Consider the following 18,667-nt stretch of genomic DNA (forward strand, 5'->3'; position numbering starts at 1 on the left):
TTGCATGGGTAGTTAGAGACAGAGCCCTTACAAATAAGTTTTAAGAATATATTCTAAAGAGATCCAAACTACTGGAACATGAACAGTCCACATGTTGCAGTGTTATGAGCTGAAATGACTGCAGGGAGCAGAAAAAGGGGCACTGGAACTTTTCCTCCTGTGTAGTGGTTGAAGAAGAGTGATCAGGCAGAAAGAGATGTTTGCAGAGAATTGCAGTTACTCTGCTAGCTGAGGTGTTAGGGCTGGATTGGCCTCGATGATCTTGAAGGTCTCTTCCAACCCAGTGATTCTGTGTGATTCTCTGTGATTCTGTGTGACTCATTAGCTTGGCGGCTATTTGGTTAACCAATTAAGAAATTATATTGATTTACACAGCAGTTCTTAGAAATGCATGTCAGTTTTATTGCAAGTGCTTTTAATAACCAGTGGTGTCTCTAAATAGGTTTGGTCCAGGGAAATGGTTGCATTAGAAAACAGATTAATGAATGGCTTCGATGGTTGATGTAGACAAAAAGGAATATATTTCCCAGGGAGTTATGTGGTCATTGACATCTAATTTGTAGGCCCATATTAGCTACAATCTGTTTAAAAGCAGATAAAAATTTGTAATTATTTCCCAGTCTGTTGGAACAGAGCTCTTGTATTTTAGATGAAAAATACTGGGTTTTTTTAACCTGTATTGGAATCTAAATGTAAACTGTATTGCTTTTTTGGCTTCTCCTTGAAGAGGGTTTGAGCAAACCAATGCATTCTTTAGGGGGGAACAAAAGTGACTTGAGATCTACTAAAATCCACTTGGAGAAGAACATGGCAAGGGTTTGGGCAGACCTGTTGTGAAGAGCATCCTGAGAAATAAGCCTGATTCTACTCTATGTGTTTAGTTAACAAGCAGCACTGATCATGAACATGCTACAGAGATGGCAAGGGAAATACTTGAAAGCTCAGTAGATGAAGTAGGAGGGTTTCATTAAATGATTGTGTTTCCATAGAATTGACACTCAAGCCTTACTTTGCTCAAGCTAGGTGGTTGCTGGCATTATCATATTCATTGAGTAGAGACCAGAAATAGCTGGTAACGAATAAATTGATGTGAAGGAAAATCTCATTTTCTTGTCCTGATGGTTGGAGATTTTGTAACTCCAAAACAAGGAGTTTGGAATGATTGTAACACCATCAAATTGAAACAGCCTATTGCCTTAAAATGCTGTCCAGGTTTTGTTAACATCTTATGACTGAACATAACTCTCAGCTATTCTTTTCCAAAGAAGGAGAAAAGGCTCTTGATGATCCTATTATTAGAAGAATGATAATTTTACTGGGGAGGAAAGATGTAACGTGAGGAAACTGGTTGTTGTTATAGGCAACTCTTATTCATTCCCAATGATTTCAGCTAAAGCAGATTCTTCAAGGGAGAACTTGTTCTGGGGGAGCTGATCAGCTGCCTCCTGGATTTTTCTGGCTTGGCTGGAGACAGAGCCTTTGTAGTTCTGTTTGCTTAGATGTAGTGTGCAGGATTATAACATTTCCTTAGCCTTGCAGAAGTCTGGCCACACGTCTCCCACTACCACCATGAGCAATTCCTTCCCACTGCCAGCTCATTTCCTTTGCTCTTCTGAGTCCCATGTCAGGGCATTTAATCTCCTCTCCAACTCTGAAGTTCTCTGGTGTAAATTTCAGTGCTCACTGACTAATGAATCTATCTAAGCTGATGCTAAAATTAAATAAATAGTTTTAACTAGAACTGGTTTTTTACTCTACAGCTCTTCCTTTTTTTGTCTCTGATGCCCATTGGGGTATGTTGAAGAGGTTTGATAGAAGTTGAAGATATTAAAATACCCTCACTGCTCCGTGCTGATGTTCAGTGTACATAGAAAATTGAGGCAAGAAATTAGGAGAACTTTCCAGCTGCTTGCACTACATTTTGCATAGCTCCTAAGGACTGTTTAACACAGATTTCTCATTAGCACACTATTCTTGCATACTAAATGTTTTATAGGGTATTTTTTTGCTGCTATTACAGGCAATGGATGGTTTTCGTATAAGAAAATTGGTTCTTGATAAATGGGTTTATGAAATGGTTTTAACTCCTTCCTACTACTCAGAAACATCATGTGCCATCCTAACTCTGTCTTTGATTGTTTGCATTCATCTGTGAACATCAAAGAGCACACACTGTTATTCTTCCTCAACCAGCTGTTGGCTTTATTATGCCAAATTCTGGTTTCCTTAGAGTAGACTGAAGTCATTCTTTTGATGATAAATGGATCAAAATTGGCTTCATCACCTCACTGACTCTTAGAAGGGATTTTGCATGTATAGAAAACAAAACATATTTTCTCCAAAGTAGTTTCTATAAACTGCCTTGACAGAAAGTGAAAAATCTCTGCGCCCACTGTTCAGATTTCCCCAGACAATAAATAAGGATGTAGTCCAGCCTGGAAAGTTTAAGATTATGACCTGCATGTTCCTAGAGCTCTAAGCACACTTGGTAGCAACTAAAGCAAGAAACTAGACCAGAAAAATACTGGAGTAGAAGAGATTTCATCTGATCTGCTCTCAGATGGGCAGGGCAGGACATGGCAGATTAGACCTGCCGACACAGGAGGGTTCTTAGCAAGTTCTGGTGGAAGCAAAGGGAGAGATGATTTACCAGCACATAAAATAAATGGATGGTGCATTGAGATGTATCAGTAGGAGTACTGAGTCACAGCTCATCATCTGGAAAACTGGAAATTTTCAGTACTACAGCAACACATTAGTTGATGTATATATTTTGGGAATGAGGGGACAGTGATAAGTAATGCTTTCTGGAGCATATTATAAGAGAACTGGGTTTTATCTTCTGGGTGTTTCCATCCTATAAGTTTTCCTGTCAGATTTGGGAGAACAATATTTCACTTGGCTTTCAGTTTGTCTCTGAATCATTGTTACAATGGAATTTATTCTTCCAAGCCTGAATTGCTGAAGAAAAAGACAGAGCTGTTTGGGAGGTGGGTGGTATAGAGGAGAGGAGGTGAAAGAAAGGGTCTGTGCATGACTGATCTAATTTTCTTCATCTCACACACTCAAGGCAAGTATGATAGTGTCTGATTAATAGTCATTATTAAGTGACCAAATGCTTATTTTCTTGGCTTGACAATAAGAATTGAGAGAGCATTTCTCCTGTGATGGGCTAGATTTAACAGCAGTGTTGTGTAAGAGCTGAAAGGAACAATGACTTCTTTTGCAGAGGGAACAGTGTGTACACTGGCCATGCTTCAGTGAAAAGACAAGAACTTGCTACTAGCATTTAATACATTTGTAACAGTTATGGGAAAGACACCTGTTGACAAAACATTATGTTTATGAAGGGCTTAGTGGAAAATGAATTCTTCTGCACTGGAGGCATGTCAATGTGGTTTCTATTGCTGAGGTCTGTTTGAACAGACACAGTCCTGGAAGTCATGGGCAGACCTCACTGTAGATAACTGTGGAATTTCATATGATATTCACCATCTGGTAACTCCTGGTATATTGATAGTTGAATTTAATCGAAATTTAGGTGAGGAGATAAAACGGAAAAACTTAATTTTGTCTCACGTATCATAAGCTCAAAAGAAAGAGGATAAACACACCATCTAGAGACAAAATAAATTTTATTATTTATCAGCTGTAAAAGCTTGTTCTGTATGTTTAACAAATGCCTTTTTAAGCAGAGCTATGGCACAGCCATTTTCAATATTCACATTGTTTTCTGAATTATTGCACCAATGTGCCACAAGGTTGTTAGGTTTTGAAGGGAAAGACAAAGAATGTTTTCTTGGATGAAGTACATTAAAAAACAATTTCTGCATGCCTGTATCAGTTCTTATCCTCAACTTTATTGGGTTAATTTATACCTTTTTTAGTGTAAGCTTTGTTTGGTTTTGATATTTTTACATTAGGAATGGCTGCAGATATGATTAGATATAATTGCTGTTTATTAATCTAGTGGAATTAAACTGTACAAACGTTTCTCAGATAAGCACCTGTGTATGTTGCTATCAAAATATGTGTGTTATATTTGCTACTTTTACAGATTTCTGGTTTACTATTCATTAAATATTCAGGTAGTCTGGCGTCTCACTTATGAGATGTAAGAAGAGGAACTGAAAATAACCTTAATTCTGCAGAAGACTAGATGAAGAAAAGTGATTTTATTTTTGTAGCTTACTTCTTAATATGTCTAGACTACAGGGTGATACCACAATTTGTAACATGACTGTATGGATTTCTGGCATACCTTGAAAAGGTTGGGTCCCAAAATATTAGGATTAGAATAAAACATTTGGGAAAGGTAAAGATTGTCTTAAACAAAGTGGAATCTATTGCTGTGGGAAGAATGAATGCAGTATATTTTTATTACACAAAATTGAAAATGGTATCAGTTGGTGTGACGCTGCACCAATGCACTCAACTCCTCCCAAGGCTCCTTTACTGGGTCGTGCTAGGGCACACTTTCAATGCCAACATCACCCATTTGAGGAAAAAGATACAAACTCAAGAATTTCAATACATCATATTGTTTCCAAGATGCAAATACTCAAGGCAAAAGACAGAGAATGAGAGAAGTGCTCATAAGGATGAGCTGTTCTTCCACCAGTGCGAGAGCTCCGACGGCACGTGCACAACCTCGAGTTGAGCTGCAGTTTTAGTTACAACACAGACATTTTCCTAACACTTTTCTGCATTTACCTGCTGCTTTTCTCGAATTTTTTAAGCGTCGCAACTCGAATTTTTAAGATCCTACCACCTCCCTCTAGGCTATCTCTCAACGCCAGCTGTCAGAGACCCATCAACAACTGGGCTTCCAGCACGTTCCTGAGCACGTCAATTATTTTGTAGCGGCCAAGACTCCTCGTTTGTTTGGGCGGCAGAGCGGGGAGGCACCCGGAGCTCCTCCAGCGCCTGGCAAACGCCTCCCCGCCGCGGGGGCGGCGAGCATCCCGGCCAGCATCCCGGGGGCTGCGGGCACAGGTGGGACGCGGCCCCGCTGTAGCGGCGCGGGAGCGTCACCGCCACCTCCTCCCTTCCTCCGCAGAGCCCCGAGCCCGCGGGCGGCTCGGGCGGGAGCCGCAGAGCCCCGCGCTGCCGGAGGCCGCTGCGGTGAACGGGGCCGGAGCGGGGGCGGCTCCGGCGGGGCCGGGGCGCGGACAGGTGGGCGGCGGGCGGTGCGAGCGCAAAGGCGGCGGCGGCGGCGGCGGGGGCGGACCGGCCGTGCGCAGGCGGCTCCGGCGCGGATGCCGAGCCCCCCGCACGACAGCGGCGGCGGCGGGAGCGGCGGGAGCCCCGGCCCCGCGATAAAAAGGGAAGGGAAGGGGCCGGAGGTGCGCGCTGCGGGTCCGCCCGGGCGCCGTGCGGCAGAACGTGCCCGGAGGGGCTGGAGGCAGGCTGAGCCGGCGGGGGAGCGGGAGGCTGTGCCCAGCCATGAGCCGCCTCCCTCGCTCGCTCCCGCCCTCCCTCCCGCAGGAATCCCGGGCGGCGCGGCGGCACCCGGGACGCGCGGCTCCCCGGGGCTGCACAGCAGCAGCAGCGGCTCGGAGAGGAGCGAGCGGGGCAGCCGCGCTGCGAGGAGGAGCCGCCGCCTCATCCTGCGGCACCGGCCCGGCCAGCGCAGGTGGGTGCGCAGCGCCCGCTCCCCGCCGCGGCCACCGCTTGTCCCGGCGGAGCCGGCGGAGCCCGTGTGCGGCTGGGGCGGCTCGGGGGCCGTGAGCGCCAGGGCTCCGTGCCGTGGGGATGGCTCGGGGACAGCGGGGCGGTGCCCGGCGCACCTGAGCGGCCGCAGCCGGGCTGGGATGGTGGCCGGGTCCCGGGGGAGCCTCTCCCGTGCGGGAGTGGCCGGCGCTGCTGGGAACGCGAGGGGGTTACCTGGACGTGTGGACAGCCCCGGCGGCGCTTGGGAATTTTATTTCTTTATTATATCATCTTCAGGGGTTTTTTCTGTTTTTGGTTGTTGGTTTTTTTTTTTTTTTCCTTTCTTTTTCTAAGACCAACTTGTTCTTGGAAATCGCGTTTGATTTCGGTTTCTGTTCCATTCAGTGTGAGGTTTCTGGCGGCGGCTGCGGGTGTCGCCGCCGTAGGGCAGCGCAGGGCGCGGGTGCCCGGAGCCTCCCGAGTTTGTTCCTGCCCGCTCCCGAGTCCGGAGCGTTTTCCCAGGGAGCCTTCGGGCGCCCGCTCCCAGGGATGGTGAGCAGCTCTTAGCTGCAGGAAAGGAGAAGGCATGTGCGTGCAAAAGCCAGGTTTCCCCCCAGAGCTTGTACTCCGAAACTTCGCTATTCGGTGAAACCCGTGTTCTGAGCACCAGGAAGCTCTGGTTTTTCTAGGAAGGCGTGAATTTTGTGTTTTTTTCACGTTTTCAGGGAAGGATTAACGTGAGGTCTCTGGGTATACTGGGTTTAGATATTATTTTGTTGTAAATTGTGAATTTAGTAGCATCTGTGGCATGTTGCTCAAAAGTGCAGTAAGCCTGGAATAAATGGAATGGTTTTCATTGTATAAAAAAGTTCAAGATCACTGTTATTTCTATGAGATAATCTTTCAAATACTAGCAATTTTTATTTGCATACATTTCCTCATAACCTATATAAGGTAACTAAGCTGAGCATGGATATTATGATTCTGTAAAACTATGTTCATTTTTCTGATGGAAGAACAAATCCAATTAGGTTTTTTTGTATTTACCAAGTAATTAAGTGCAGGTTTTTTTGCATTGCCACTTCAGAAGTCATTTTGCTCTGTCAAGGTTATGATGTGTCCACCAAGCAATGAGGATAAAATAAAAATCTGCAAAGAGTCACGGAGTTTTAAATGTCCTCTTGGTTTGAAATTAATTGGGATTGTTTGGTGGTAATTATTCTATCTTTTTTCTTCAAATGTATTAAAGAGAAAAATGTAAATAACTTGGTTTGAATATTGAAATGCACATTTTACAAAAGGGGACACTTTAGAATGTTTGTCTAGAAAAACAAGTGAGCTGAAACATTGTGCTAATAGGATTTGCAGCATAAAATATTGCTAATTTCTCTTGTATGACTACAGGTGGCAGTGTAGAAGCCAAGAACAAAAATTGGCAGAAACTGTGTTCTGTGTACGAGACTATGAAGAGTGTACTCATGACTAAGCACAGGAACCTGGAAAACCACAGGTATGTGAAGTGATTCATACAGCTGCTTATGGTGCTCCTGGTATTTACTGTATTCTGATATTCCTGGCTCTATAAGTATTTTTGGACCAATTATCACTTAATGTGTTCACAGTAAGAGCCTAATCAAAATGTCATGGAAAAATCTATATTTGACTACTAAAAGGAGAAAAAATACTTTGGAGGCAGTATGGAAGGAGAGGTGGGATTTTCCTACTTTTTATGGTTTATTGTAACTATTGAGAATTGGAACACTAAGTAGCCTGAAGTTGTGGTTTTTTTATCCTTTTAAATAAATACATTTTATATTGATAAACCTAGCAGTAGTTACAGGCCTGGATATCCTTGAAAACTTTAGATGCAAGAGACAACTTTGCATGTCTGGGTGTTTTGGATGTATTATCCAGTAAAGTTTGTTAATGAGCATTGAAGAACTGAAAGTGTGAGGAAAATTGCAGAATTAAGAAGATGTAATTAAGCTTTACATGTAATTTCAAATAAGTGTCCAGAGGAGATATGTATACCTTGTTAAGGGTTAATTCTTGTAAAATTAAAAAAAAAGGCAACACTAGGCAACACTGTTTTCAATTAAGAAATAAAAGTAAAAATAAGCAGTGTGTAATAAGAGCTCAAGATTAGGTCTCCTATTTCAAAGCACAGGGAAATACTAGATTATTTTAATAATTATTTGGTTGTTAATTAGCAACATTAGAGTATGGCAAAGCTTTTCTTGCATGTTTACCTTGGTGTGCACAGCCTGTGGAAATTAGTCCATGGGTCTGGATTCCTGGGAAGCCATGGAAGATGAGACAAACTCAAAGCTGGGGCTTGAAGATTTTTTAGAACTGATGAGTGGGAAGTTATCCTGGTAAGAAGCGTCAAAGTGGAATTATCACTGTGATCATGGATGTATTTATAGTCTTGCACTTCCTTCTCTGGCCCAGGAGAGCAGTTTGCCTAAACCTTCCAGCTGCTCCTGAGAGAATGTGGTTCTACTGCAAATGCCCATGGATGACCAAGCCACCTTGTGTCAGCCCCTCTGCAGGAGCTGGCCTTGGGCATGGTTTGAGTTGTGCCCAGTTGCAATGGAAATTGCAGAGAGAATGATTTATTTTGCTGTTAAAGTGGGCCAAGGCTGTGCACCCCATAGGTACAACCAACCAGCTGTCACCACTAAACTGTTAAATTATACTGACTTGGCATCTTGAGATTATGGAATCCAAGTAGAAATGATTAATTATTTCCACCCAGTGCTTAAAGAAGTGACCAGGAAACCAAAGTCCAGGCATGGCTTTGTGGGCACTCAAGCCCTGAAATTGTAAAATTGTAAGGTCTCTGTAGAAAAGCTGAGTCTCTGTTGGGGAATAGTAAGACCCTGATCTCTGGTTTTGGGTACATTATAATGCTTTCAAAATACTGTGTGCCTTGTATAGAATACCCTGCAAAGCTTTCCAAGTTTTTCAATTACAAATGAAAAGGTGGCTAAATCTAGGTCTTCAGGCTGGTGTGCAGAAGAGAGCTCTTCTAAGCATCTGGCTGTCATGTTTGTCTTGTCAGCTGTTACTTCTGAGTGAGCACCAGCACTAACTTCCATATAAACCAGTAGTTCTTTCATTATTATATGTTATTGAGCAACAGTGTTTGAATATCCATCAAAAACTCACATTAATATCTCTGATAAAGTCAGTTGAACTGTTTATGTAGTACAGGTCAGCATGTGCTTATGGCTTTGTTGAACATTGTTCAGTTCATTAGCTTGTGCTAACACATTTAGAAGAGAAATAAAAATGTCATTTGTCATTGGCACAAAATTTTGATGGGGTCTTCCATTACATCAAGTGCTGAAAATATTTTTAAAAAAATGGCAACTAAGCAGTGTGATGCTCAAGAGTTCAATTTACAGACACTTCTCTGTGCTAATTATGAAGTATTGACATAAATGAATGAAATCACTTGTTAAAGCGCCTTTTTCAGTGTATGGCAGTTATGTGTTCACAAGATGATTCATAACATTCAGCAATTTGTGATGAATTTCCCTGCCATTACAGGAGATTACTAAGTATCTGATGTATTTGCACTACAGTGGGTTACTTTAAATTAGATTTGATGGTGGAAAGGGAGCTAGAACCATTTTCTATCAACTGAAAAATCAGGGCTGTTTTGTGAATCAGTATTGAATTTTTCTGTACTGTATGGCACAATTTACCCCTTACAATAAAATGCAAATGTTTGAGCATCTTGCCTATAAATACAGCAGTGACAGCGTGTGTGTGGAAGCTCTCAAGACTTCTTTTGTGTCGAAAGCTGTGTACATCAGAGCCAACAAAACGCAGCAGACTTGGTGTAATTGAAAGTAGAATTCATAGTAAGAAATCTAAATTTGGAATCTAAACACGTGAGGTCCCACTTTGAATCAGCAAGTCTTGGTTATGTAGAATACTCTTTGATTTGGTGAAGGGTGTGTTTGTAAGTACAGCTCCCCTCAACAGTGCAGAAGAGGCTGCAGCTTAAAAACCAGTTCTGTGCTTCTGTTTTGAGCTGAAAGTTGTGGCTGGTTGTGTTCTGTTGTCTTAGGGAAGCAGTGTTTAAGGACTTGCACAATCAGTCCTTTCATGCCATCATAAAGTGGCTGTGATCTGTTAGATTATAAAGCATGATTGCCCAGCAGTTATGGGAAATGTCTGTTAATGATACCAGAGTGTTACACAAGAAAAATGAAACTTTCTTACTCCTCTTTACTTTCGTGGGATTGTCTTGAAAATGGTTTGTGGGAACCTGAGGAATGGATTAAAGATGCTGAATGGAAGGCAGAGAAGTTATTAACATTTCACAAAATAAATAAATACTTTAAACTTTCACAAGCACCAACCAGTCCAGTATTAAAGATGGCTTTTTAGAAAATAACTAGAATGGTTTGAGATTTTTAGAAAACCAATGTCTCCCAGGAGGATGAGGACAGTCTGAATCAAAGTCTCTGGAGGGAGAGACACAAAGTGAAAATTTCAATGGAATACAATGAGAATAAACCTAAAACGCAAGGAGTGTGTCTGAGGGCATTTAGCCTAAACCTTTTGGCTTCTCAGGCTAGAGGTTGATATCAGATCTCCAGTTAGAAAAAAACAAACCATAAAAAGAAGCATTTAGTTGCCCTCAACAGTATTAATGCAGCTGTTAAGCCAGAGGGATAGTTATGACACTGCAAGATGCTCACTGCAGATTAATGCAACTGAACTCTTGTGAAAGTCACAACATGCAAAGTGTAAGGAAAATATTCTCAATTAACAAATGTGTAAAGCAAACCTCCAGGCAGGTATTCCCACCTCTGTTTCCAGGGAGGCTGCCACTGGGATTCCATGAGGAGCTGTAATGCAGCAGGACATCAATCCTGCAAAGGAGAAATGACCCTGCAATTACCTCCAAAACAAATCTCATCCTGTAGATGAGACCTTGCTGTCAGGTGATGGCCAAGCATCCTTTTGCTCTAGGAATTCCATTGTATGGTGCTGGTTCCAGGTGATGGAGAGACATCTCCTGCTGTGGAGTGTAACCAGTGCTGGAAGGGAGCATTTGGTGACCTTCCAACCACGTGCCAAAGTGGCTTACAGCAAAAGCACTCCAGGCTGTCTTCTCGTGGTGGAGAGGTGCTGGTGACATAAAGGCTACCAGAAGGGTGCTGGAAGGAGCACATGAGTTGCTGGATGAAAGATGAAGAATAAAGAGCTGTGCAGCATCAGTCTGCAGTGTAATCCCAATGTCCTGCATGAGGGAAAGCAGCAAAGGCACACAGGGCCAGGTGACACTGGCTGTGGCTGCAGTGTGTGGGGCAGAAGCTGGTGAAGGTCATCTAGAGAACAGTCAAGGGCTGCTGGAAAATTAGGTCCTGTTTAGACAGGAGCACAGAAGGAGAGGCAGGCAGACCAAAATGGAAGCGTTTCTATGCAAATGTTGGAAGAGTGGAATGTAAAATGGAGGGGTTGATGGCTGAGTTCTGCAGTGAGTTATTGACAGTCCACATCTGCCATAGAGAAGGTATCAAGCAGGACACTGATTAGGGTTCCTGTGGACAGCCTGGCAAGAGGAACTGTCAAGACAATAAAATGCTTGCAGCCATTCTGGAGAGACTCAGAAAAAAAAAAGCATATTTCCTAAAAACTGCTTCTCTGACTCTTTAAAAAAGTTTTGAGGAATATTTAGCATGGTTGAGCAAGATGTAAGGAACAGAAAGATACTTTGCAAAAACTTCTTCAAAAATTTTAAAAAGGTGAAATTCATGCAAAATAAACATGAATTTTACAGTAAAAGAAGTTAAAGCCTGATATGTGATTTATAAAAGGCAGGGAAACTTGTCATAAGTTCTTTCAAAACAATCAGAAATGGAATGGCCAGTGGTCCAGTAGATAACTAAACTCTAAAAGAGCCCAAAGCATTTTGGCCCTGTAGCTAAAGGCATGTGAGATAACAATGTTCACAGTAGCAGTGAAGCTGAGGGTGCCAAAGGTGATGCCACTTATTAAAAAGGCTTCCAGAAAGCCTCTGGGAAAGAACAGGACAAGTTTGACTGGCATTCATAGCAGCCAGTTTTCTGGTAAATACCATGGAGAAGAAAACTGAAGCGTTCATGGACAGTTTGATGTACCAGGAAAGAGTCAGAACAGTCTCTCAGGTCTGGTGGAGTTCTTTGAAGGCACTGCTGAGGTTGTGAGTAAGTGTGATTTAGCTGATGCAGTACTCTGGGGTTTCAGGGAGTCTTGTGAGAACAACTCACCAAAGGTGCTGAGCAAAATGAAACTGCTCTGACATAAGAGGAATTTTTTTTTGTCCTGGACTGCTGGCCAAAAGATGAATAAATGTCCTGTTTAGCAGAAGGGATGGATAGAGTTATTCATGGATCTGTGCTAAGTTTAACACCAGCATGCACTGGTGATCTGGAAGGGAGAGTGCAGAATGATTCTAAGTTAATGAAAGCAGCATAAATGAAAGCCAATTATGAAGAACCCAAGTGGGAGCTTGTCATGCTTGGTAACTGGGGCTGAAGCTTGCTGCTGGTGTTATGAATTAATGCATGTGGAGGAGAACAATCCTGCCATTGTTGAGGTTTTTAGCATGGAAGGAAGTGATGTTGTCGAGAGTTTATCATGCCAAATCCAAGCATTGATCAAGTATTTGGGATTGGTCAAAAAAAAACAAAAAACAAAAAAAATTTAGGGAAAAATGGCTCACAGAGCAGGAATCTGCTATGCCAGTTTGTAAACTGCCTGTGCTTTTTGTCTTAACCTCAGAGTGCTGTTCTGAGCCCTGGATTTAAAGGAAGAATGAGGGGGGGAAAAAGGGGGAGAGAACAGAGCTAGAAATGGGTGGCAGAGATGATAAAGAGCAATTAAATAGATTGAGAACCTTCAGCCTGGCGAAGAAACAGCAAAAGATGAAAATGATAAAAAACTATATAGGAGTGTAATGGGGAAAAAAAAAAAAAGAACAGGGAATGTTCATTAAGTGTCTCTTGTAGTACAAGACCCAGAGGGGATCAAATAAAATTATCAGGTGACAGATTCAGAACAAGTAAGAGGTGGTATTTTTTCATGGTGCATAGTTTAGCTGTGAGCCACTGCACATACTGCTGGATTATCTGGGTGTGGACTCAGTGCAAAAGCACCAACTCTTGCTTAGAAGAGCACAGAGCCCAGTCCCTGAAGGCTGCAGAGGGATCCCAAAGTCCATCCCTGCATGCTTTTCTTGTCCTGGTGCTCTCAGCCTTTGCTAAAGACACAATGTGAGGACAGAAATATCTTTGGCCTGATTGAATGTGGTTATTAATATGTAAAACAAAGAAAAGTCACAGTCCCATACAGAAAATGCTGACCAAACGCCACTCCAGATGCATAACAGAAATATTGGTGAGGAAAACACTTTGAGAAGGACAGATTTTTTTCTTTTTCTTGGGCCTGATGGCTTCCCAAAGCAAAAAAATTTCAATTTTCTTTGAACAATGGAGCAGTCTTTACTATACCACATTTTAGTGCTGTGGTTTAGTTGATATGGTGATGATTGGCCAAAGGCTGGACTCTCTGATCTTGGAGGTCTTTTTCAGCCTTTATGGTGGTATGATATGTGGAGTTTAATGCCTATAACAAGAGAGTTAAATTCTTAGTTCTGGAGTATCAGTATACAGCTGTACTTCTGTCCTTGTTCAAAGTAAGTTGGACACTTGTTCTCCCTTGCAGTTTATCTTCAGATGGACTGAATTAAAAACCTATATGCAAAAATAAACTGGAGAATTTTGGTTCAGGATAAAATGCTTATTGATGCAATAAAATGAAAAATACAGGTTTTGAACATGGAAGATGAAATCTCTTTTCCTATAAAAATGGTGAGGTTACACCTAGGCTTGTTCCTTATCCAAACGTAGAAGGACTAAAGCTATGTTAGCCTTGAACTGAGCCAGAACTTGGAGAGAATAGGTTGTTCAGAATAAACAACAACTTGACCATTAGGCATGAGAATGGCATTTAAATATTTAAAAGTATTTAGAAGTTATGAAGCCAGGCTTGTGTAGCCTTCCAACCCAGTAATAAATGAAATCAAAGAAGAGTCTCCCAGTGGTAGATCTTGGTGTGAACACAGCAGAATCAGCACAAACACCTCGCTGCACCTTACAAGGGGTCACAGGAGTGGAGGGTGCAGGGAACACAGGGGTTAATCTAACCCAGGAATATTTGTCTCCTTGGGTTCCTGGGGTTGGTACAATAATTCAGCTTCTCCAGTGGGTGATGAGGAGCACCCCAAGCTGGTTTCTGCTCTGAATTACCTGCTGGAGGAGGTTTTGTCTGTCCACACTGGCTGCAGACTGACAAGGGAAACAAAGCAGACTGGCCTCCCTCAGTCAAAGCTGCCCTTTGAATATATCCATTCTATATGTTACTGTCAGATCTGATTTTTCTAGAGGTTTTTGTAGGTCACTTTTTTTTCCCCCAATGATACTAAGATAAAAATACATGAAAAGACAATACCAGCTAAACCCATTTTTAAGAGTTTCATGTAGAAGTGTCTGTTTCCTACTAAAGTTCAGATTGTCCCACAAAGTTTTCCATAGTTACCTATTGAGCTGAGAGCCATGTTAAAACATGAGACTAAAATATTCTTCTGTTTAAAGGAAAAAAAAAAGGTAAAATCAGAGATTTTTCTGAAATAAAATGAAGAATGGTGCAAAAAAGATTATATGGAGTTTTTTTAAATTACCAAATTAAGGCAGCAGAGTCTGTTTGAAAGAAAGGGTTAATTATTTACCTAATTATTTACCACCTAAGACACTCATATCTCTCAAAGATGGGAGAAGAATCAGTCTTGTCATTAGCTCAGTTATTTTGATGGTTCCCTTGAATGGTCTTCAGTTTTCCCATTTGTTCAACAACAGCAAAACAGACTTAGAGTAATTTCTTGATTTTAATTTTCTGTAGTGGAATGTTATACTAAAGAGAAGAAGAAGTATAGGGAAAATCTTGGTTTTTCTCTTTATCCAGTAATTAATATAGTGAGGTAATGAAGCTGAACCACTGGCAGTCAGACACTGAAGGAGATTTGGGTCAGCACAGATAACAGCAAGGTTTGATTGTTCTCTAAAAAGAATTTGTTACCAGGCACTGTGGAGCTGATCTTCACTAGTAACATAGTCAGAGGGTTAGGCTTTCATATCTATTTAAAATCATACTTTAAACTGTAGTGTGTGGTCTCAAGTGGTTAAGGGGATGCACCAGCCAAAGCATATTTCCCAGGCAATTATTTATTCCAGCGTTATCTTAGAAAGTGGACACTGCTGTATGTTTTTGTTTTTCATTTTAATTGAGTGGAATCAGCTATTTGGAAACTATTTCAGTTATATTTTTCTAATACAAGATCCTCTGAGAAAACAGGTTGTTTATTTCAGTATTATAAAGCTTGTGCATACATACCCTTTTTTATTTTCCTTTTTATCATCAACTATACTTGTATTTTTCTTTTTTTTTTGGGGGAGGGTGTCAGGCACTGTAATTATTCTCTGTTGCCTTACAAATAGTTGGTTGTACTTGTTAGTTTTTATCTGGATGGTTCTTAGTGTTCCTGATAATTGAGGTGGTTGTGCACTATATAATGAAAATAATAATAATTCTGAAGTCAAAATGAAAGTCACATGCTGCCTTTGATTCAGATTTTGGTTGTAAGAAGTCTGTGTTGCTCACAAAGAAAGTTGTAAACTCTTCTGAAACCTTTGATAAAATGGAAGCCAGGGCCCAAAGCAAATCAGAAATTGCTTATCAGGTCTCTCCTGAGCCCAGTGGTGAGGCACAGACGCACTTCTGACATCACCTCCTACAGCCTTGCATCCTGCTGCCTCCTGAGAATGCACAGAAATTCCAGGTCCTCTAATTTCAGACCCTGAAACCATTGCCAATTTGCTTTTTCAACTTTTAGATATGCCTTCTTCTCTCGTTTTATTTTTCTGTTTGTTTTTTTTTTCTTTGCTTCACAGCAGTTTTACCTTTAATCATCAAATTTATAGGTGGAGATTTTGGTTTTTTTTTTTACATTTTGATCCATCTTGGTGCTTCTTGACACATGTAAACATAATCTCTGTGGTTGCTTTACCCCATACACAAAAAAAATTTCTAATTGGAATGTCTATTTAACAGCATATCAAAAACATGGACATAACAATGCTCTCTCTATTGACCCAGATTGGGTTATTTTATGAAGCTTGAAGAAGTTTTTTTGTTTGTTCAGTCAGAGCAAGCTGAGCTACCCTAAGTGGTGGTGTGCTGTGTCAGCTTGCTGGTGGCAAAAGCCTTGAGAGGGTTACTCAATTTAATATATATTTCCTCACCAGATAAACATTCATAGTATCCTTTACAGAGACCAAGAACTGACAACTTCTTAAGCTCTGTTTTCTCAAATGATTTCCTGTGCAGGCATTTGCCTGTTAAATTTTTCAATTTGTAAAGGAGTGAGATTTGGTTGGCTGTGGTGAAGGTGCTTTTGAGCAGGGGGGTTCTGCTGTTTGATGGTTTGTGGAATTTCAAGAGCTGCAGCATCCAGACACAGCAGCTGCTCTGGGGAGGTGCTTCCTCATCCTTCTTCATCAGCCCTGATCTTCTTCAACCTGATCTTCTTAATTTTAACTCCCAAAGAAAAGGAAGGCTGAGGGGACCCTTAATGCTTTCTAGAACTCCCTGAAAGGAGGTTGTAGCCAGGTGGGGTTGGTCTCTTCTCCCAGGTTAACAGTGACAAGACAAGAAGAAATGGCCTCAAGTTGCACCAGGGGAGGTTTAGATTGGTTATTAGGAAAAAAATGTTATGGAAGGAGTGATCAGACACTGGAACAGGCTGCCCAGGGAAGTGGTGGAGTCACTGTCCCTGCAGGTATTTAAGACACAGGGGACATATTTGAGTGGTGGATTGGCAGTGCTGGGTTAATGGTTGTATTTGGTAGCCTTAAAGGTTTTTCCAGCCCAAACAATTCTATGACTCTATAAATTTCTCTCAAAAATAGCTTGTAAATCTTTTATTTAGCAAAGGCTGTGAAAAGAAACATTTCCCCCCCACCAACCCCACTCCCCTATAAACAGACCCAGAAATCCCAGCCTAAAATAGAATTGCTTTGTATTCCTGAGGCTGGGGAATGGAGGAGAGTGGAAGTAGTGCTTTTAATGACTTCTGAAACCTTTAAAAGGTAGCAGTCCTTCCAAGAAGTCTGCTGTAGCTCCTTTGATTCAGCAAAACCTAGAAAACTCCTAAGAATCTGAAGCCAGGTGGATTACTTATTTAAATTATTGCTGATTTATGACTGGTTCAACAATTGCTTCAGGTTTTATTTCACTTTAATGATTCAAGATAGAAGAAAGTTTTGTCCCACAGAAATTTCCTTGTGTTTTATGTCTCATTAATTAATATCTTGGAACATAGTGAGGAGGTGACAAACCTATGGATGATATAAAGCTGGGAAGATGGAGAATTCTTAGGTAGTTAGAATTCAATCAAACTTACCTGTGAGGTTTTGGGGGAGCAGTATGGTATAAAAATTGAAGTTTTAGAAAAATATTTAGCTGTTCTAAAAAGCACAGACATTGAGTAACTTAGTGAGCAGTGGCACTCAGGCCAGAATTTTGTAATTAGCAGCAAGAGTTGAAACTGCTCAGTGGAAAAGAGGAATGTGCAGATTTCATGTCCATCAGGCTCTTTACATTTAATGCAGAGGTTAGAACAAAAATTTATCAAAAGGTTTAGGGAATAAAGAACCAAAAGGTTTAGGGAATAAAGAACCAAACAACAAGGCCAGGCAAAAGATGTAATGGCTAAATAAATAAACAGGTATTATTAAAAAAGTCCATTTAAAAATCATTTTGTCAAATGTCTTGTTAAAAGATTCCAGTTTTATATGTGAATTTTGACTGCTACCTGCTTGCTGAAGATTATTTTCCTCTTATTCCTCAGTGGTCATGTGTTCAAAATATGTCCATCTAATTTTCCACATTTGAACTGGGGAATGTTTTATTATGAAAATGTTATAGATCTTCAACCCTTACATTTGGTATTTTATGCAGAAGTGTGTCTGAAGATAAAAAGTTTCATCCTTTAGACCAAATGTTTCTGAAATAGCACAGGACTTTCCTTGAGTGGCAGCTGTGTGTTTTCTTGGTTATATGGGGAAAGAAATACTTCTGCCTTCTTGTTAAAGTTCATAGATGGTTTTGTTGCCTGCTCTAATTGTCTCAAATGCTCTTTTACTTTTGCCATCTCCACGCTGTTTCAGTCTGAGACCCTTATGAAGAAGCTTCTCTTATTTTACAAGCTGATTGTAGTTACCTTTTAGTCACTTGGGTTTTCCACCAGCTCTGCTGGTAAAGACATGTGGCCACATGGCACCTTGAAGATCTAGCACATTTTTCTCTCCCAAGGCAGTCACTTTACTGTGATTTTTTCTCTCTAAACCTTTTTTTTTTTTTTTACACTGAATGTTAATCTCTCTCAAGCTGGTCTCACTGAAATGTTCTTCATTATCACCCTTTTCCTCCCACTCTGATAAATCCATTTCATGCTCCTGCTTTGTCAGGCAAGGCTTCCCCTCCCTCTGCCCCTCTTTTAGGCAGCATTATTTTCTGCTGGAGTGTTGGCTGAAGGGCATCAGCTTTGACACCTTGGGGCATTCACAAAGTCTGTCCTTAGTCTAGAGGGAGCACTGGCTGTGTTTCCTCCCTGCCTGTGGAAAATGATTGGGGTTTCCAGGGCAATTCTGAGTTTCCAAGTTGGGTTTTTTTCTGAATTGCCCCCCAGAGAAGGCAGAGCTGTTTGATGGTCACTGGTGAGGAGCTGGATCTCCCTGCCCAAGGTAGCTCAGTGCGTCTGGAAAGGAAAAATAAGATGAATGATTGGGAATTCCACCTTTTTGTTATGTTGCAGGGTCTGGGTTGGCTTGAACTGTGTACACCTGATATAAGATGTACCCTACAAGTGTTTCAGTGCTCGAGTTGTGTTTCCACT

At 41.4% G+C, this 18,667-nt stretch overlaps 1 protein-coding gene across 13 annotated transcripts in view; it reads left to right on the plus strand.

The window, feature by feature from the left end:
* Window positions 1-4,615: 4,615 nt before the first annotated feature.
* Window positions 4,616-18,667, plus strand: part of LOC139591560 (pulmonary surfactant-associated protein D-like) — a 214,072-nt gene continuing 200,020 nt past the window's right edge. For 9 of the 13 annotated variants that reach the window (XR_011679676.1, XR_011679673.1, XR_011679672.1 and 6 more), the window contains exons 1-2: window positions 5,193-5,635; window positions 7,057-7,162. Coding sequence is in view for 5 of the 13 variants with exons in the window: in XM_071430250.1 (XP_071286351.1) it covers window positions 5,259-5,635; window positions 7,057-7,138 (459 nt within the window). In the remaining 8 variants the exon portion in view is untranslated. The other 4 variants (XR_011679674.1, XR_011679675.1, XM_071430254.1 and 1 more) reach the window with 4 other exon arrangements.

Source organism: Agelaius tricolor, unplaced genomic scaffold (genome assembly GCF_023055355.1).
Source record: "Agelaius tricolor isolate 1412-34295 unplaced genomic scaffold, bAgeTri1.0.p SCAF_7, whole genome shotgun sequence".
In the NCBI taxonomy this organism is placed as follows: Eukaryota; Metazoa; Chordata; class Aves; order Passeriformes; family Icteridae; genus Agelaius; species Agelaius tricolor.